Source organism: Labeo rohita, chromosome 2, assembly GCF_022985175.1.
Source record: "Labeo rohita strain BAU-BD-2019 chromosome 2, IGBB_LRoh.1.0, whole genome shotgun sequence".
In the NCBI taxonomy this organism is placed as follows: Eukaryota; Metazoa; Chordata; class Actinopteri; order Cypriniformes; family Cyprinidae; genus Labeo; species Labeo rohita.
In genome coordinates, this window is record NC_066870.1 from 2,983,961 (window position 1) to 3,004,927 (window position 20,967).

The 20,967-nt window shown below is 36.1% G+C and overlaps 1 protein-coding gene across 6 annotated transcripts in view; it reads right to left on the reverse strand.

Moving 5' to 3' along the window:
* The window catches only part of LOC127181102 (adhesion G protein-coupled receptor L2), a 133,638-nt gene that overhangs the window by 15,911 nt on the left and 96,760 nt on the right, over window positions 1–20,967 (reverse strand). For all 6 annotated transcript variants that reach the window (XM_051135646.1, XM_051135655.1, XM_051135641.1 and 3 more), the window contains 7 exons: window positions 16,885–17,007; window positions 16,304–16,509; window positions 14,255–14,431; window positions 9,883–10,092; window positions 8,783–9,003; window positions 8,048–8,114; window positions 1,900–1,991 (listed from right to left, as the gene is read on the reverse strand). In XM_051135646.1, the coding sequence (XP_050991603.1) occupies window positions 1,900–1,991; window positions 8,048–8,114; window positions 8,783–9,003; window positions 9,883–10,092; window positions 14,255–14,431; window positions 16,304–16,509; window positions 16,885–17,007 (1,096 nt within the window). The remainder of the gene's footprint in view (window positions 1–1,899; window positions 1,992–8,047; window positions 8,115–8,782; window positions 9,004–9,882; window positions 10,093–14,254; window positions 14,432–16,303; window positions 16,510–16,884; window positions 17,008–20,967) is intronic.

The following is a 20,967-nucleotide window of genomic DNA, read 5'->3' on the forward strand; positions in this document are numbered from 1 at the left end:
CTCGAACCTGTGCATAAGGAAGTTCAAATAGCACAGTTGCATCAGCTAATGCCTTTTTATATCACTTTTGCATTTTGCAACACTTTCGGGTAGGTTTAGGGTTGGGTTTGGAGTTATTTACCAACACGACAGAGCATTAACTTTTAGCGACACTCACTGGACATTTTATTTCTAACCACTGCAATACCTGAACCAATAGGAATGCAGCAATAGTACATGTCTGTAAAAATGTAATAAAAACATGGCTGTGGTCACATACTAAATTACGAATTTGCTAACTTTTTTTTTTAAATGCTTTATTATTCCAATGCCATGAGAACATGAGGTATTACATAGTCATGTCAAATTACAACAGCTGCCAGAGAAAAGAAAATTACATAAAATTCAATGCTTTCAGAGCATTACATGTTTTCAGTGCTTTTTTGTTTTTGATTGTTCCAAAAGATTTACAACGCAATGTCATTAATAAAATGGGAAAAATTTGGTCTACACTGAGCCTACTTTTTCTTATGCATATGGTTTCACAGACTACTCACCACAAACACGTATTTCCAATTAGACCTGGGTTGCTTTAGTGAGCATACAATGCTCATAACTCATACATTCATCTGTTTATAATTGCCAAACTCTCAGCAATGCCTGGTGTAAAAATAAATAAATACATTTTTGTCCCTTTCCTTCCTATTTATGACTTTCGTAGCATACTATGGAAGTCAACGTGTACCAGAAACGTTTTGGTTACCCACATTCTTCAAAATATCTTCTTTCATGTTCCGCAAATGAAAAAAACTCAGGTTTGGAACGACTTGAGAGTGAGCAAATGATGACATTTTTCATTTTTGGGTGAACCATCTCTTTAATGTTAATGAACAGAAGTTAGATTGCATTAGCTTTGTGTGTTTGTTTCTGAATTAGTTTATGCCATTGATTAATCTCACTGACATCATTGTTGATTATAATGATATCATTCGTGAGAATGAAGAGCTCAGGAGTCGGTGAGGTCACGCTGAGCAAAACACTGCTGATTTGAGAGTTATTGAGCTTATTTCTCTCTGTCAGTCAGTGAATTAATTGTCTTTGATTGGCTATTGCATTCATGTGCTCCATTTTATTCCCAATACACAAACACAAATGAATCATTAAAGAGAAGCAATTTAAAAGAACAATCTGTTTGCGAATAGGACATTACTAATTTACAAAGCAGCCTGATGAAAAAAAAAAAAAGAAAAACATTCAGTTACTTTTATAAATTGAAGGCATTCCTACGATTAGACCACCCAGATAAACACAAGTTTAAGACAGCAGAATATCACTGGACTCTTTCCAGTTAGAGATTCCAGCAACTATTTCTGTGGATCAAATGTCCAGGACGGACGATCCCTTCAACTGGACACGACAAGAGGAGATTTCACAGCCCCCAGATGCACGTTTAAAAGTAATTACAACTTTGGGTCCAATAAAACATCTTGCTTATCATACCGTTGTACGGCCCATCTGGAAATATGCATTTCATTCCCAAGGACAATGTTTATAAGAGTTTCAGACCGTGCTATCGCGTTGCAGGAAGCGAACGAATTAGTTAATAACACGGTGCTTGAAAAGTTAATGTTTTCGGTAATTATTCCCATAAACCCCAATTAGCTGTATTTGAGTATTTACAAGTCCAGCTCCAGATGCAACCTCTATCTTATAAACCGGTTCATTCGCCTACAGTGCAACGGCCACATTGTTGTTATTAGCATCTTGTCGCTTTTAATAAAGCAATCAATATGATAGGTTGCGACTGCAAAATAGCCGAGTTCTAACATGAAAGCAAACGTCAGAATGTAAAATTGCGCAGACAGCTGGGCTGAACCCGAACCGCTAAACGTGTGCGACAGCATTGAAGGCTGAGCTTACCGTATGTTCTCCAGTCGGCTGGAATCGGGTTTCATAGACATTGAGTGTTTTACCATCTTGTACATAGTCACCACCAGAAAGATGAGATTGAGCTGTCGGAAAAGATAAAACATGTTGACGAGACCACACAGCTTTCCCACAGTTCTTGGAAATCACGTTTGCAATTCATCACTCGGATGGCATATTTGTCAAACATCATTTCATATTCATATTCACATTGCTAAGAGCACCGTGCAACAATCTTTCTCAGGATCTGTGATCACCAGGCTATTAGACAACTAGCTACGGCATTAAAAAATAAAAATAAACCATGGTTTATGTTGGCTGGTCTGAACTACAAAGCATAGCTTTCAATAATTCATAAAGCAGACAGCAACTGCAAAAACGTCAAAATGCAAAAAACGCATAAACTCTGCTGGGAATTTCCAAGATGGCTTATAAACTACGGTTTCATGCACAGACCATTTGAAAAGGTCTTGATAGTTTTCTATTTTTAATAATTCTCAACACGACCATTAAAATAGATCTTAGATGAGGACGTGATTCAGAAGCTTGTAAGAATGTAATATTTCTCAAGACATAAACTATCACCCAGAAAATAAAGTGCTACCATTTGTTCCCAATTTTGATCTTAAAGATTATCGGAGACAAACTGCGCGTAGGCGCCTTCTCAGACGAGTGTAAGTCATAACTTTGGCCCTGAAAATGTCTGCTTGCTGGCAAGAGCTTGTGTTTTTCTTCACCGCCCTGAACATGGGAATGTAATTCAGGCTGACCAGAGAAGACCTCTTAAAGAAACATACTTCGAGGAACAAAAAGCGAGTCCTGAAAAACAGCATTGTCTATTTTAAATATGTGGAACACGAATAAAGCAAGCCCCGTTTAAAAAGGATGTCTTCATTTAGTTTGTGATGACAGAAAAGTTCTTTTGTCCCCCAAAACATCCTTATATAATAACAATATCCTGATTTACACAAGAGTCTAATATGGCATAAAACAAGCAGGAAACTTTTTCAAAAATGAGGTTAATTCAAGAGTTTCCGGAGCGTTCAAAATATACATATTTTATTCCAAAATGTAGGTCACATACTGAAAATGTAGCACTGGTACTGTGTGCATAGGTCGTTAGCTTATTATATTGTGTTTGTCTTCAATCCAGAATGGGAAAACCTACATTACAAATAAGCGAACACATTACAAGAGGATGAAAAACACACATCTGGTTTATTTCTTGAAGGCAGACGCATACACACAATGCAGCTAGAAAGAGAGGGGAAAAGAATATGGCCTTTGAAAAGAAAGGCACTGAATTCTTTGCTTCGTCGATCATCAACACAAACCACATGTAAACACAAAAGAATTCAACTCAATTTTTCAGAGCCTTTCAAACATGGAGCGGCCCGCTCAAAAACAGAACGAATTAAAGAAAGAGGAGGACTGGGGGGAATGAAGGAAAAAAGCAAGCAAGCAAGAAAGAAACAATAATAAAGAAAACTAAAATTTGATCAATTGCAAATGATTTGTTGAAATCTTTATATTTGCTTTGAATTTACATTCAGTTAGCATTTATGTGTTTGGCAGGACTTTTGACTTGTACGCTAGTTCTGTTTGAATTGCATATCATATTTTCCAGATTATAAGTCATGTTTTTGAACATGTTGCGACTTGTATCCAAAGCAACTTTTATAATGCAACTGAAATGAAAATATTTAGATTTGGGTTATTTCACTGGACTACTCGTTTCACTCACGTCTCACTATTTATTTTCCAAGTTGATTTCTTCAGATAAACTTTTATTTTTCTTCTTTCGCTCACTTTTAATCCTTATATTCACATTCAGTATGGTCAAGAAGAAAAACACGGTAGACCAGATATAGTTTTACTTGTTAAAATGATAGAAATCATTAAGTTTTTCTAGTTCAGTAAATAACTTTCCAGTGAATTAGACATTAATGGTCTATGCATTTGTATAGAAATGTTTTCTAGTGGATTTTAGTTTTTATCTCTCCTCACATTCAGCTTTAATGGTTTGTTTTTGTTAGGCAAGGTAAGGCATGTGAAGTTTATTCAGTGCATTTCCCACACACCGGTTTGCTTGAAATTCATTTAGCCTTGGTGTTAATAAATGATGTTTAAAATGAATGCCACTGTGCTTTGTTTATTTTATACTCATATTCTTCATTCTTGTTTTGTATAATATGACTATATGAAACACGCAATTTATCTACGTGTTTTTTTTCCTCAGCAATGCAGTTTTGACCCAGTCAAGCTTACCGTATATTTAGATGAAAGCATTAAATGTACACATTTTATTAGTTTATGCTTTTCTCTGGGAATCAGATTCATTGTTCTCTTGGTATTGTCAGCACCATGCTGTGCTCTTAACGTCTTGATTATGAATTGTTCTATTTATTATTTCTTTGATGAATCAGATAAAAGATCAATTTAATTTATTGTATACAGTGAAAAAAACATGGTTTTCCACACCACTGGACCCTATTTGATATCGGTTCCTCCTTCAGTATCACCTTTTCATTGACTCCCAGGCAAAAATTGTATGTTTGCACACGTCTGGAAAGAAATAGCACACCTCACTTTATGATTTAAGGTTTAATTCATGCCGGCAGCACAAAAATGTAGTATGAAAACCCAGACTTGTGGAAATAGAGATTACTAATGAAAGGAGGAACAGGTCAAAAGACAGGAGGAAAAGACATGGGAGGATTCATGGGAGCGAGAGAGAGGTCGGGTCTGTTAGATCATTGATTATAAGGCTGTTGAGTGTTGCTGCTGAGCCACCAGGAGCCGCTTCGCTCCGGCATGGGCGGAGAGGCCAGGAATGCATTTATAACACAGCTGGGAGCGATGACACAGATCTGATGAGACGGCCAGGCACGGCACAAGAGGAAGCCAGGCTAGCCGAAGCACCTCGACTCTCCCTCTGCGCCTCCTGTCCTCCTCCTACATCTTGCCCTTCTATTCCCCAAAATAAACCCACAAGCACAAGTTTAATATTAACCAGTTTGTGTTCAAAAACATGTTACTCGGCTAGCTGACTGAGCCTGTTAAAGTATATTTTAGTATTTCATGTTGACAGGTACAGGGGAGGATCTGCTTAATTGCTATTAAGATGTCACATACAAGACATCTTGCCAATCTCACCAAGTAAAATTTTGCCTTTAGTGATGCCACAAATCATATCAGTATGGGTACAACTTCATATATCCATAATTGTACTGTAAGTCCCTTATATTTGGAGCATTGCATTTAGAAAGTAGCCCCTTAAAGGGGTCCTATTATGCTTTTTCACTTTTAAAGAATGCACAATGAAGGTGGGCCTTCATTAAACCCGGAACTAATTGAGCCATTTGTGTCAGGCTGGGGAGAAAGGTTTTGTAATAATGTAACTTATGTGAATTTTTTTTTTTAGAACCACCAAACATGAGAGCTTGTTCTAGTACACCCCCAAAACACAATCAAGACTTTGTAAAAGAGCATTATAGGACCCCTTTAAAAGACTAACTCACCTACTGAAAAAAATTCCCTGATAATTCACTCTCCCTTATGTCATCAAAGATGTTCATGTCGCTCTTTAAGTCAAAAAGAAGTTAAGGTTTTTGAGGAAAACATTCCAGGATTTTTCTCCATATAGTAGACATCAATGGTGGTTAAAGGTCCAAATTGCAGTGTTAATGCATCTTTAAAGGGCTCTACAGGGATCCCAGCCAAGGAATAAGTGTCTTATCTAGCAAAATGATCGGTCATTAAAAATAAAAATAAAAAAAACTTTTTAACCACAAATGCTCATCTTGCACTAGCTCTGCGATGCATATGCGTGTCTTTATGCATGCGTTTAGTTCTTGTTCGTGTACTAAAAAGTGTACTAATAATTTAAAAATTTAAAACTAAAAAACTTATTTTCTTCAAATCTCATTTTCATCAACTTCTAAATTGTCCAACATTGTTGTTTTACCTTTTTTTGTAAAGGCTGTTTGACTTTCTTTGCACAATCCCTTTGTAAATAGTGGGTCGGTACTTCTGCCTACTTCATGTGCGACCATTCCAACATGACTATGTAATGCATGAGGTCGAACTAGTTCAAGACAAGCATTTGTGGTTAAAAAGTATTTACCCTTTTTTTTTTTATTTTTTTTTTTTTTTTTTTAAAGAAAATTCATGTTTGTTTCACTAGATAAGACCCTTACTCCTTGGCTGGGATCGTGTAGAGCCCTCTGAAGCTGCACTGAATGGTGACCGTTTGGTCACCACTGAAGTCCACTATATGGAATGTTTTCCTCAAAAATCTTAATTTAATTTCAAATTCAAATAAAGACAGGAATATCTTGGATGACACGGGGTAAGTAAATTTTCAGGAAATTTTTATTCTGGAAGTTAACTTTTTTTTTTTTTTTTTTTTTTTTTTTTTTTTTTTGAATTTATGTTGCAGCCTTCAAATGCAAATTTAAAATACTTTTTTAATTTAATTAAATTATTATTATTATTATTTTTATTATTATTATTATTATTTTACCCCATAATGACAAAGTTAAACCAGATTTGTGGTAACTTTGCAAATTGATTAAAAGGCAAAATTGAAATATGAAACTCGTACTGGATATTCAGGCCTTTGACACTTGAAGTTTAGCTCAGATGAATCCCATTTCTCTGGATCATGTAGTTTTTACCCTTTGATTGCAGCACATGTGTGCAAATTCATTGATTGAACATGATTTAGAAAGGCCCACCCCTCTATATGAGGTCTAAAGCCTTCTACACACTGCACGATCTACACACTGCAATCCTATAAGATCATTGCAGATCACTGTGCAACATGCATCTAATAAACTCAGGTACGACATGCATGTAGACTGTACGATGATGACACCTATTGACCTATTGCACGCTACAACGCACGTTACTACAGAAGAATAAAACGTCATCAGCATGTGCTAGTGGTAAACAAAAAGAGCAAGATGAATCAAAAGTGGAAGCGTGAAAGAGGAAGGGATAAGAATTTGAGGTAAGCAGTTTTAAGTTTTAGCACCATGTCACTTGATTTCATGTCACATTTTTATTGGCTGGTCAATAAACGTGGGTTGTAGCCCCAAATACACTGTGTGATGATCATGCTGAATTTCTGACACTGTCAGAAAACTATTGTAGGCTCTCTTTGGTGAAAACAGCCGTCTTTGAACCTCACTCACTGTACAACATATGAGCCACTAGGAGCCACGATCACAGAAATCGCCATGATTGTTTCACAATGCCAATCTTTCGTCGGGGACAATCGAAAATCATACAGTGTGTCTTGGGCTTAACAGATGAAAATGCATATGAGAGCAAGTCATGAGATCGAAAGTACTGAATGTGTCAAGACACGGATCCGGTGAAGGCTACAAAAACATCTGCTGCATTGAAGCTTCCCAAGGCCTCAATAATTATTAAATCAAAGAAGTTTCTCTTTATGAATAAAAACTGACCAATAGAAACACAGTATAGATTACTGACTGATCAAAAAAAATGAAAAATTATCAACCAATTGGAAGAAAGCTACAAGCTCAAGAACCTACATACACAGTGATAAATATGCTGCATTCGCATGTCGTAATTACTGTAATTTCGAGATGACAATTGGAGCTGTTCACATGCTTGGACTCGGAATCGCACTATTAACGCCTAAACATAGCGCCTAAATGAATCTGAGGTGGTCACATGGTACAAGTCGTAGCTTTCAGAAAGTTCTCAGTTCACAAGTTGTAATTACAAGTTCTGCAAGGACTTGAAAGCTTTTTAGAAGTTGGTTTCGTGTAATCACGGTAATTACGACATGGCATGAGTGCACCTATATCTCGCAACTCAACACAATGCGAAGAAACACAACACCATGAAAATATGCCAATTGTGTGAGATAAATCTGTCATCACTAGTCAACAGGAAGTACATCACTGTGCACAATTTCAAAATTCTGTAACATTTCCTGTGCAAATTCTACACATCTAAATGAAGGTATTCATGGGAAATGTGCAAAACTTAAATTACAAAAAGCAAACAAAAACACGCACATCAATCTCAAAATGGTGCTTGACTAAAGAACAAGTACAACAATTCAAATGTAAAGTCGGCAATGTGCAAAATGTGTAAAACTTACCATAATGACGAATGTAACAGGGCCAATGAAACTCCAAATGAAATGATTATCAACCCTCAACCAACAGCTGAAAAAAGGAAAAAAGAGAGAAATAACCACCATAGAAGCAATTACTTAAAGCCATGTACACACTGCACACTAAGTTTCAAGAGTGACAACCACTTACATTGGAGGGAATGAATTCCCTAAATCAGTGTTTCCCAACCCTGTTTCCAGAGGCACACCAGATTTTGGATGTCTCCATTTTTGAGCCCATCAATTTTAGATCTTACTAACAAGCTGATGAGTTGAATCAGGTGTGTCTGATTAGGAGCAGTTAGAAAATATGCACTGTTGGTGTGCCTCCAGAAACAGGGTTGGGAAACACCGCCATAAATTACTGTTTTGTCTACTGGAAAGAAGACACCCAGGCTGCCCCAAAATTTGTGATGTTTGACATAGTGATAACCACTTTAACATCTGGGAACTTTAATTAGAGATTTCAATATATGGAGAGATCTACCATTGGAGAAAGCATTGACAGTCAACTTGGATCATATGTGTCTCATTAAACCCTTGGTTGCTCCCCTTAAAGGGATGTCAATTTAGCTAACATGACATAATCAGAGATTACTGGATGTGAAATTGGACGGCATGACCAAAAAATGATGGTGATAAAAGTTAGTACAATTTAGGTAAAAAAAAATCTCAAGTTTTCAATAAAACAGAGATTAAACAAGATGAAACATTACTCACGATTTCCTCGTCCCATAGCTCTTATAGTCGATGGCTGCCGAAATGCCAACCACCACACAGGGGAACAGGTACCCAGATGTGTAATAGTATTTTCGTCTAGAGAACTCGCTCTCAAAAACCTCCACAAGCATGAGGAACAATTGAACGGCCTCCAAACACATCCAGGCAAATGTGGCGAGAAAGAAGAAATGCAGGACTCCAGCGATCACAGAGCACACAATCTGAGAAAGAAATAAAATGAGTTTAGTCATTCAAAGTTGTTTTTGTAAAAACAGCTTTGTTTATAAGCTTTGTTTTTCTTTAATCACCAAAAAAGTTACTGGAGTCGAAACAACATCATCAATCATAAAAAACCTCCAACACAGGGCTAGCCAATCCTGATGCTGGGTTGAGTTCAAATCGCCAAACTCTTAAAAATAAAGGCTTTTATAAAGGGGGGATTTACAGCGATGCCACAGAATAGCCATTTTTGGGTTTCTCAAAGAAAATTTCATTGAACATTTCTTAAAAATCATGTTTTTTAAGAGAACAATCAAACCTGAAACACCTAACCAAGCTTTACTTGAAAATTACAAGCAGGGTTGGAACAGAACTTTGCAGGAAGGTAGTTATCTTGCACCAAATACCATTCCCTGTAAGAAGTTAATGAGTTCACTTCTGGGCAAACCAACACTTACAATTCTAGTTTGACGGTAACATGTTGTTAAGTTAGAGCAGTAGTTCTGAACCCCATCACTGCACATTTTGCATGTATCCTTATTCAAACACTTGATTCAGGTCATCAGCTCTTGAGTAGAGACTCCAAGACCTGAAATGAGTGTGTCGGATATAGGAGCCATTCAAAATGTGCATTTTCCAGGAACGTGGTTGGGAACCACTGGACTAGAGGCTGGCAATTTGTCATTCTGTTGGTTGCCAGTAGGCATTTCTATTGCAACATTATTCCATAGTTGTGGTGGTTATTTGCAAAGGGGGATGCCTATGATGCCTAAAAATATAGGCAGCTTACTAGGGTTGAAATAAACTCTCTTCACACCAATCTTGTTTTTCCCCCAGAGTGTTCAGCAGGATCACACATACTACAAAAAAAATTTACCCACCGGAGGTTCGGTCATGTTGATGCCCACGAGAAACAGAAGTTCTGCGATAAATAAGTTGATGCAGAGGTTCTTGTGGATGGTGTTGCGATCACTCTGGAGGCCACGGAAGAAGCAGAAGGTGAAGATGCTAATGGCGAGGCAGACAAGCGAAACGGCGATGCCCATTCGTGTGATAACTGTCAGCAGGAGCTCGTGAACGCTTCCCACACCCTGGAAAAAAACATTAGCATTAACAAAAAAGCCACGTTCTACTGAACTTGAATGCTTCACTTGTCAGTATATAATCAGTGAGAATTAAATTCCTTCTGTTTTTTGTTGTTGTTTTTTTTTTAAGTAGAGACAGTTTAAATGCAAACAAAAAAATTATCTTAACCAGTAACACATATAGTAGGTATCTTTTATATGCTTTTCTACCATTCACACATTAGCAACAAACTGTATTAAAACTGTATTGACAATGCGTGCAGACAGTAGAGACAGCTATTGACTACAATGGAAACTCCTGTCTGGTACAGACAGAGTGTTTGACAGCAGACGTCTTAAATCAGAATGTCCTGACTTCCAAGTGTTTGAATAATCTATCTTATGTCTTTGTTTACATGTAGCATCAATACAGAGCTTTTTTAACAGGTTAAAGATGTTTTAACACTGACAGTTTCTGTTCATCCTCTAAACAACAGCAACGACAACAAAAAATAAATTTACTGAAAAGGCTGTATGCATGAAATCACAATCCCTGTGGATCAGTTTTCAATTAATTAAGGCAGCAGCTATTTGCACATAAGTGCAAATTACAATTACAACAACTAAGTGAAAATAGCATATATTCTTAGCAATAGATGTTATTTACACTAAATGCAAATAGCAATGGATTCTACTCACATAAGTGAAAATAGCAGTATTTTTAGCAATATGCTATTTACACTATAGGTGTCTTACTTTGCATTTTCTTTTCTTTACTAATAGGAGTTACATGCTATTTATACTACGTAGTGCAAATAGTGGCAGATATCTGCACATCAGTATTGTAGTACATTATAAAACAGTATGCAATAATAAAGTATTGAGTGTAAATTATAATTTTCATTAAAACTATTAAATGGATGCCACACTGGGACAATAAAGCCCTCCCTACACCTAACCCTAACCAATAAACACCCGTTGGGGGAGTTATTTTCTACTTTTTGGTTATTTCCTTCTTTTTCATTGAAAATAAATGCCTTTCCAACGTGATGTGTGATGTGAAAAGGGAGAAGAACGTGTTTGACAAAACGTAGATTCAAAGTCAATCGCTTCAAAAAATGAGTGCTACACGCTTTACTACCTACTTCTGCTTGCTAACGGACATCTTTTGGCATGTTGTCTAACTCTACCATGCGTTTGTTGACCGGAGTTAGTGTAAACAGCCTCTGCCAACAAGGCAGGCTATATCTACTTAGTGTAAATAGACATTCCAATTAATTTATGGACATCTGATTCCGGGCAGAAGGTTAAAGGATCATATTAAGACACATCGTCAGTAGTGTATCTCCCGTGTAGAAAAATCCAGCATATTCTGGTTAGGTATGTTTTGAAGCATGGCTGCTGGTTTGAGCTGGTTTAAGCTGATCATGTGCTGGTCCTAAGCTGGTCCTGATTAGAAGGTAGTTGCTTAGGACTAGCACATGACCAGCTAAGGATCAGCCATGCTTCAAAACATACCTAACCAGCATATGCTGTTTTTTTCAACAGGGTCAGTTTCCTTGAGTGTTTTCAGTACTTATAATACACCCTCTCATGAGGTACGACCACCACAGGCTCTTCAGACCCTGATGTGTGTTCTACAGCCAGCCGTTCTTGATATCTCATTGATGTTTAGCTGCTGATGTTCAGCTTTTTCTTTGAGTGCATGACTGCCATGATGCAAAGACTATCAGTGCAAGGAGCAACACCTAATTTGACAAGCACTGGGCTGTTAAGGTTTGGGTGTATGTCTCCTTGCCACATTTTGGTTTCTTATGGTGCTCAATTGTTGGTCCAGGTGGTGTCCTTACTTTTCAGCCATAGTCAATGACTGCTCAGAGTGCACGGCTGGCATAACACAAAGACTAACAACAATGCAAAGAGCTATCTAGTTTAACAAGCAGTCGTCTGATCAGGGTTGCGATTCTCAAAAGTCTGTATGATCAACTTATCTCACACTATTTTGGGAAACAAATCCCTGGTCTCTTATGGTCTCAATTGTTGGTCAAGGTGGTGCCCTTCCATTTCAGCCAGAGTCAATGATTGCTTTGCTCTGTGGCCTCCGTGAATGCATTTACTTTCGGCCTGCTGGACTGTTCTCTAATTCTCAGTACACTCAAGAGATTTGCTGTGGAGTAGGGCATGGATCCAATGCACCTCACTTAAACTGGGCAAACCTTGATGTTCCAGTCTCAAATCTTTGCTTCTCCTGCAAAGTTAGCATATTGCAGCCTCTTCTAATCATGTGCCTCAACCAAAGAACTTGACAATGAAAACTTATTACTCTAGTCTGGACCAGAGAACAAGATTTGGTCTGAGGTTGGTGCTGGCGATTTCCATGGGAAAAGTATGTTTCTGCTCTCTGTCGATGTGCATCTTCTAGTCCCAGGTGGCATCCAGTGGACAGCCTTACAATGGAAGGAGTCTGCTTTTCCTTACTCTCCCTCTCAAAGCAAAGATACTACAAATGGACGGGTTGGCTGGGCATTTTGAGCCATAGCATTGGTTGCTGTTCTTTGTGCTTAGTCCAGTTTAGGTTTATGAAAAAAGGAAGGACCTCATTTTTGGCACTCATTCTTCCACCGTATTCTTTGTAGGTAGTCATTTTCTTCTCAGTGCCCTCCCATCACATCCTGGTGTCCTGCTTGATTTGAGATATGGCTTTAGCAATTCTAGACTTCTTGATTGGTGCATCTCCTCCCACACAAGTTGTTGGTTCGTGTTGCCATTTTACAAGGTGGGTTTGCTTGCTCCTTGCCCAAAATCCTTTCTTCCATATTGTACCTGGCCTACAATATCCCAGTGTCAAGGGGGTGATTTTGCATACGCTGATGGTGGATTGCATTTCCTTTCATTACTAAGGATAGAACAACCTCTCTCATAATGACATCTTGGGACTGTTTGAGTATCATATCTAACCTAACTTTAGCACATTTGTATTCCTCCATAAGGCTCGTAATTGGGAGTGAAAGAACCCTGTTTCCATACAGTCCTATCCTGCTGAGGCATATCTCGGTAATCCAAGCCACTTCCACATGTGTGAGTTAATCAAATACCCCAGCTTGCTGACCTGTGAAAGGGCGACTTCGAACAAGGTAATTGGCCAGAAAGACAGGGCGGCTGAAACTCTGGTGCCTCCAATTTGGGCTGTTGCCCTTTTTTTCCTAGGAGAGAAGTACTGTTGATATGCTTGAGGCCAGTGATTATATCCTGCCTTATTTGTTGTACTTGCGTGTTGTTTAGGTTTACATCAGACCAGCATCCAAAGCGTTTTAATTGGCTCCTCCAGCACTGTAGGCACTGGTTCAATTATCGGCTGGATTTGTTCAAACGATGAAAATAATGTGATATTTAGTTGGCTTGATTTCCATTTGTGAAATCAATGTTTTCCAATTCTCCACCTTACTAACAACACAATTTTGACAATCTTGTAAGCACTTCCAATAAAGGTTTTCTTTCATGAGTACAGCATATTGTGTGAATCATGATTATATTGTTAAGAAAAGGATTAAGTAATAAGTGAATCTTTTTTTACATTCCTGATTTAACAGAACAAAACACCATATCATATTTTATATGCAGGCAGAAAATATGATTCTGCGGTCATAATGGTTACATATATATCCACTGCTATAGTGGCAGCGATTAGGTAAGTTTGCTGCACCACAAAACCCATATTTTCCACAGTCTTTAGAGCTTAAATGACTACTATGCTTATCATATCACATAATGTTTGGTGCTATCAGACAACTACTATTGATATGTCAAACTGACATAATTGCATTGTTCCCAGAAACCTACAAGTGACTCAAGAGATTCATTCATCAAAGTAAATTAAGAATTATATTAAGAAAGTGCTGCAATATATTCATTTGTTCCCTTGTAGAGATGAGCTTATGTTGCTGCGATGAACACAAATTATACCAAATGAATTCTACTGAATCAGCAGAAGAAAATGATATTCTGGCAACTCAAGAGACTCAATATATGCAGTATCATGGCTAAATAAAAGCATGCAGAAAGCAGAAAATGGGCTTTGAAGAGTAGCTGATGACTTGGAATTACTTGACTGTACATAACTCAAATATATATTGATTTCTTCTACTGGAAGTCCCACCACAACTGAGGTCTTGGGGCGACTGATACTCACCGCATGTGCATCTCGATGGGCCATCAGGATTGCAAAGTTAGTCAGATGACTGCAGGAGCAAGTGGTATGAGTTTTGTTTGTCGCGAGGAGTTTGCAGCCTTGTGTTGACCAGTATCCTGACATGCTCCGCTCAGAATAGTTCCAAAACGAGCAGTTTGGATTGAAGTAGTTCTCAGTCTGATAAACAGAGAAACATCAGTTTATTTGAATGTGACAGGTGACATCTGCAATGTTTTGAGATTTAAACCTTTCATAATCAAACATTACATTGTCCCTGATCAAGAATCTCTATTAATAAACCAGGCTGATTGACGAGCGTTGTTTGATTTTGTTTAAACATGTTTTTCAAGGCTCTAATTTTAACGCAGTCCTAGAATTAGAAGGCAACAATTACTCGATTATTCAAAAATACTTTCCAAATACCAGGAAATTCTATTGAAACTTTAAGAATTTTTAAACCTTCCTTCTCATTAGATTTTGAAGCATATAAATTGGTAGTATTCTGGCCCAGCTGTTTCATATAAATACAGTGTTGTGAAAATGTATTTACCACCAACATGATTTATTGTTTTTGTGTATAGGTCACAGTAAACAGTTTTAGATCTTCAAACGAAATACAACAAATGCATCAAATGTAATCTGATTAAACACTTTTTTTTATTAAAGCACAACAAGTCTTTCTTACACAAAGATAACTGTCAATTTAAACTTAACTAACTGATATATTTGAATCTTCCTCATCGTTTCTGAAGATTTCTTTTTTGGCATTTGGCATAGTGTGCACTCGGTAAGACCCTTAAACTAGTGTTAATTTCGTTAATGAAAACTATGACAAAAAATATTTATGAACAACCTTTTTTTTTTTCTATAACTAAGACCAGACACTGACATCATTAAGCATTAACTTTGACTATATTAACATTAAATACTGTTGATGAAAAAAGATGAGGCTAAAACACAAAAAATAAAAATTCTCCTAATTTAAAATTTGTCTACATTTTCCAAAAAAAGAAACCAGGAGAAAAAAACATGCACTACCAGTCAAAAGTAAGATTTTTTATGTTTCTTAAAGAAGCCTCTTCTGCGCACCAAGCCTGCATTTATTTGATCCAAAGTACAGCAAAAGCAGTAGCCTAATATTGTGAAATATTTTACTATTTAAAATAACTGTTTTCTATTTGAATACATTTTAAAATGTAATTTCAAAAGCTGAATTTTTAGCATCATTACTCCAGTCACATGATCCTTCAGAAATCATTCTAATATTATGATTTGCTGCTCAAAAACATTTATTTATTATTATTATGTTGGAAACAGGTTTCTTTGATTACTAGAAAGTTTAGAAGAGCAGCATTTATCTGAAACATGTATAAATGTCTCTATCACTTCACTTTTTTTTTCATCACTTTTGATCAATTTAAAGCATCCTTGCTAAATAAAAGTATTAATTTCTATAACTCAATTTTTGATGCTTGCGGTTGCCAGATGTTACGAGTTTAAATCCCTCCATCAGAGCTTCTCTCTTAAAAGGACACATTTTCTGCTTAATTTTTTACTAAATGAAAGGTTGACTAAATATGATAAAAACTAAAAAGGACATTTGACACTAGACTAAGACTTTCAGTCTAATTCAGAGTAAGACTGAATTAAACAGCTGAGAAAATTAACACTATTTAGACCAACTTCATAAATTAAAAAAGTTCAAGCCTGGTCTTATCCAACTTAAACCCATTATGAATGCAGTTCCACAGAATTAGTAACTACAAGGTCATATACACATTCACACAGGCCCAGTTGGTATTAGATAACTTTTTTGATTTAATAAATAACAATCTCACTTAAAACTAACATAATCAATTAAAAAATGTTTGATTACTCCGGTTGCCTTTGTGTTATGTTTTTTGTTAGATTTTGTTTTTATTTCTGAAACAATTTAATATTACTACAAAAAACAGAAGAAACCAGGATGGGAACAAACATTTTTTTCACAACACTGTATTTAAAAAGATAAAAGACCAAAAAATAAAATAGCAAAAAATGAGTTCTTACATCCAAATGCGCCAGAGTGAAGATGACCGGTTCAGACACGAACACGCGGCTGGATTCTTTGTTGATGGAGGCGGAGAGGATGTGGGAGTTGACAGTCAGGGTGTGGTTTCTGAATCCTCCCTCTCCCATCAGCCTCACCGTGGCGTTCTCCGTACTAAGGAAATGTCCCAAGTGCTTGTAAAGGACAAAAACCAACTTGGCAACACCTTGAGTAAATAAATGATAAAAAGAATGTTATAGCTTCAGGGAAATAATGAAGTATCTATGACATTTCTTTTTCTTATTTTGAAAATCACAGTGTCATAGTGGACGAACACACTGTATATTCTGTATATTTTCGCTAGCAACCAGGATAACAACATGTGGAAAGATACTCAATAGTGCCCTTGAGTACTGACATTTGTTATAGCTATAGTAACACAAGAAGGCATGTAATGTATGTAAAGCTTGCAATGCACTGACTTAAGTACTTGTGCAGAGTGTTTATGGCCTTCATTATGTAATACAGATCAGGAAAATCACTTTATTAACTAAGAATGTGAAGTTACATTTGAAATGACTACAACCTTGCATTTATTTACCGTTTTTACTGTTTAGTTTGACCATGTTTGCTGAGAGTTGAATGGTGGCTCCTCTTTTGCTGGTCTGTGGAAACCTAAAGTCCTGAATTTGGCCATCGGTGCTCAACACGTACACGTCCAACACTGAACGAAGAAAGAAAGCAGAAAGATGTGCCATTTGGTGTTTTTTTAAACAAAACATGAGACAATGGCAGTTGCATAAATTGCTTCTCACATTCAGGTTCTCGCATTCTTCTGCCAGATGGAAATGAAGGACTGTTTCTCTGTTTCATTAAGCCAACGTGAGGTAATTTAATTAAAGCGAGACGTCGTGCACATAAAAGAGAGTGAATTGAGAAGACGGTTTCAAAGTTTTCTAATGCACCTCAGGCCAACAAACTCTCTGCAAAGCTGCATTTGCACCGCATCATATAATTTTAAACTGAGAGGCAGAGAATAAGAAAAGGTGTACTGTGTAATCTAAGCAGAGAATGTGTTTTCTTTAACAATGAATGTTGTTCTCGGGAAAATTAACTTGTGCCATAGAAAGAAGCTTCTTCATTACCTTATACTAAAATTGGGGCTTTTAACTGAAAGATGACACTTGCTTTCCTACAGACGCCGTATTGAGTGCTGTGATTTCTGACATTCATTTCCCTTTTGATGTAAGCGCAAGAGATCTGAGAGCTGAGGTTTGACAGACTCCATCCGTATTTGTTTTCAATGTATTTGGGTCAAAATCCGCTAAGGGGTAATAATGGAACAACAGTTTCAAAAAGTGTCAGGATCTGCATTTTCATGGATTTAAATAAAAGATGCCTGCTAAAAGAGGCAATAAAACAACCAAAACCAGTATAAAAAAGAACCATCAATGAATTTGCAACAACTAAATGTAACATTTTGGCAAGCCAAACACATCAGTCTCTGTGTAACATGTAATCTAATCCACAAAATAAACTTCATTCTGTAAAATAAGTATAACAAACTATGCAACTACTCATTTTAAACACCTCCAGCATGGTTATAATACCCAAAAATCAAGCAGCCTCACGCACGTTTTATTAGAATGCAATATTAGAAATAAAAGTATCAACATAACACACTTACGTGCATCAGTTGCTTCACTGAATACTTGCCGCTAGCTAAGAAATAAATAATTATTACCTTACAATCCATCTGTATTCATATCCACATAATTTGAATAATCACAACATCAATGCCTGTCAAAAAATAACATGCACAATACATGGTGCAAAACCCACACTACCGGATATTTTGATTATATCATTACTTTCTGAGAAATAGGAGAAAATTGCAGCCTGAGCAGCTTCAACGTGCTGTCAGAAACAATAACATGCATAATACATAAATGCACATGAGTATAAATACATTCTGTAAAATGAACAGGTGATTTTAATTAAATCTTAGTAACACTTTACATTAAGGTTCCATTAGATAACTACATTACTAAACATAGACCAACGATTAAATGCACTTGTGGGTAGTTAACAAAAAGGCAGTAATGATCATTTTGTAAAAGACATTTTTTGAAGAAGAAATGCATACATTTATGTAGTGTGAAGTCTGATCTTTGAGAAAATATAAAGAGTCACTAACTTCAATTCTTTCATTGTTTTTTTTTAACGTTTACTGAACTGTACCATAAATTTGTCCTATGGTGACATAGCAAAAGAAGAAAAAAAAAAAACACATAATAATATATAATTAGCATGACAGAGATTTATCTTCATTGTTAGACACTTATTTTCATATAGAGTTATTTATTTAATAAGAAATTATAATGACTTGTTGGACAATTTCAAGACAAACTTTGCTGTCATCCGTTCAAAACTGCTGAAAATTATACCATTTTAAGATGAGTGATATTTATATATCTCCCCTACTGCAATACTCTGTTTTTTTTAAGATACTTTGAGATTTAAAAAAAAAACAAAACAAAATAATTTTCTTCAACAAAATTCTCGTAGTCAATCAGTATGTTACTGAAACTCTTCCAGACCCCCTGCTGTATGTGCAGCACAGCTAAATATGATTGATATTCAAACTTTATTCATTATGATGTCAATGATTTTTTTTTTTTTTTTTAAGTATGTAGCTTCTTTTTTTAACATTTTGATTCGACTTTCTGCATTATTCTCCCTTCTGGTGGATCCCTGTTCATTTTCTGCCTATATTTCCACACCCTCTCTCTTCCACTAATTTCTCTTCCTCAATTCTTTCTGTTTCAAAAACAAAGTAGCATATTTTATACTTACTTTTATGACACTTCATAACAGTACAAGTTTTTTTCCGCAAAAAATATCAGAAAATAGTTTTAGTGTATTTGTTGCATTCAAGAACACTGAAAATTTCCAAAAAAAAGAATAAAAAGGAGTTAAACAAATCTTATTTAATTATTTGCTTTTTAAAAGAGACTTTGTCCTCTGGTGTGACAGTACAGGCGTCACACTGGAAGACATTATCTTTCACACCACAGGACGTTTTAGCCTTTTGTCAATTAATGACCTTGCTATTCCACACTAACCTGCCATTAACGGTTTGGAAGACACATTTGAATAATTTTCCATGATTATGTAGTTTAACAGAGTTTTTAAATTTAAAGATACAATTTAGGGGTGCCACACCAAAGGACAACAAAACGTAAAAATTTTGTAGTGGTTCCAAAAAAGTTAAATATTGGAACAATTCTGAGACAAAAATGTACCATGTGCACATGTCATGGGCTTGACAGGGGGCTTCAGTAACACGACCATAAATAGGGTCCTTCAACTAATTAGTTTCTTTTCTGGAATTGGCCAATTTAAAATCAGGATATGGTGTCACACCAGAGGACATGGGTTTCAGAGACAAAATATATCAAGTTCCTACGCTTTTAGAATTATATGTATGAAAAAAAATGATTGCCATTTACTAAAACAGACACTTGTACAATTATGCCGGAGGTATTTATTAACATTTTTATGTTATGTTTTCTTTTTCATTTACAAAAGTTGTAATTTATTGAGCCATGCTTGAGACAGTCACACCAGATTTGGCTCAAAAATGTAAAAATATCTAATAACACTGCAGCTTTTATAACAACAGGTCCATGTAGGACAAAGAAATTAACAATTTACTGCATTTTAAATAACAACAATATTAATTATATTCATTTTTATCTTGTGGGACAGTGAAAATGCCATGTCAACATCCCATGTATTAATCTCAGTTAATATTCATTTCAGAATTTACTAATGCATTATTGAAATCCAAAAGTTATATCTGTTAATACTAATGGTCATGAACTAACATGAACTAACAATAAAAAGTTGTAGTTTTATAAAATAATGTTAACAAAGATTAACAAATACTGTAACTAATGTATTGCACATTGTTAATGTTAATGCACTGTTGAAAAGATTAAGGCAATTATCAAAATTTGATGAAATAAAAAAGGAGATACATTTTTACATCATTTGTTACATTTAATTACCCCTTTGAAGATTTTGCGACATAAGCAAGAGTCCTTTTTTTCTGACATTGGAAGCCATATGAGTTTGGACAAGTCAAAGATAATCAAAGGAATCTTTTTCATTTTAAAATCAGCAACAATTACAACGATGTACTACGTAATTTAGAAACTATTCACTCTAAACAATATCTCAGACCCTTAAACAATGCGGCTGAGAACAACACTAAAAGATTGAGAAGAAAATCAAGGGAATGAAAAAGCACTGAGCCAAGGTTAAAATGAAAAAACCTGCAGTAACCCAGAGGCCTGTACAGTGGAATGACAGATGAGCGCACAAAGCTGACTTATATGAATGAGATCACATTACTAATAAATTCCACTGGCAGGGGCCTGGGCTGGATCCTCTCACCATCTGAATGGTTAAAGTCGCCACATGCTGAGACCGGAGCTAAGTCTATTTGGTTTCAGCACATTCAAAGTGATGAATGCATTCATGAAATATTACAGAACAGAACAATATCCACTTTTTTACATGCACCCGAGACAACAGCTGTAGCTAAATCATCACATTTTTGATTACGCTATGGATTCCTCCCCTGATGCCTACAAGCACTTTTTTTTTATTAATGATT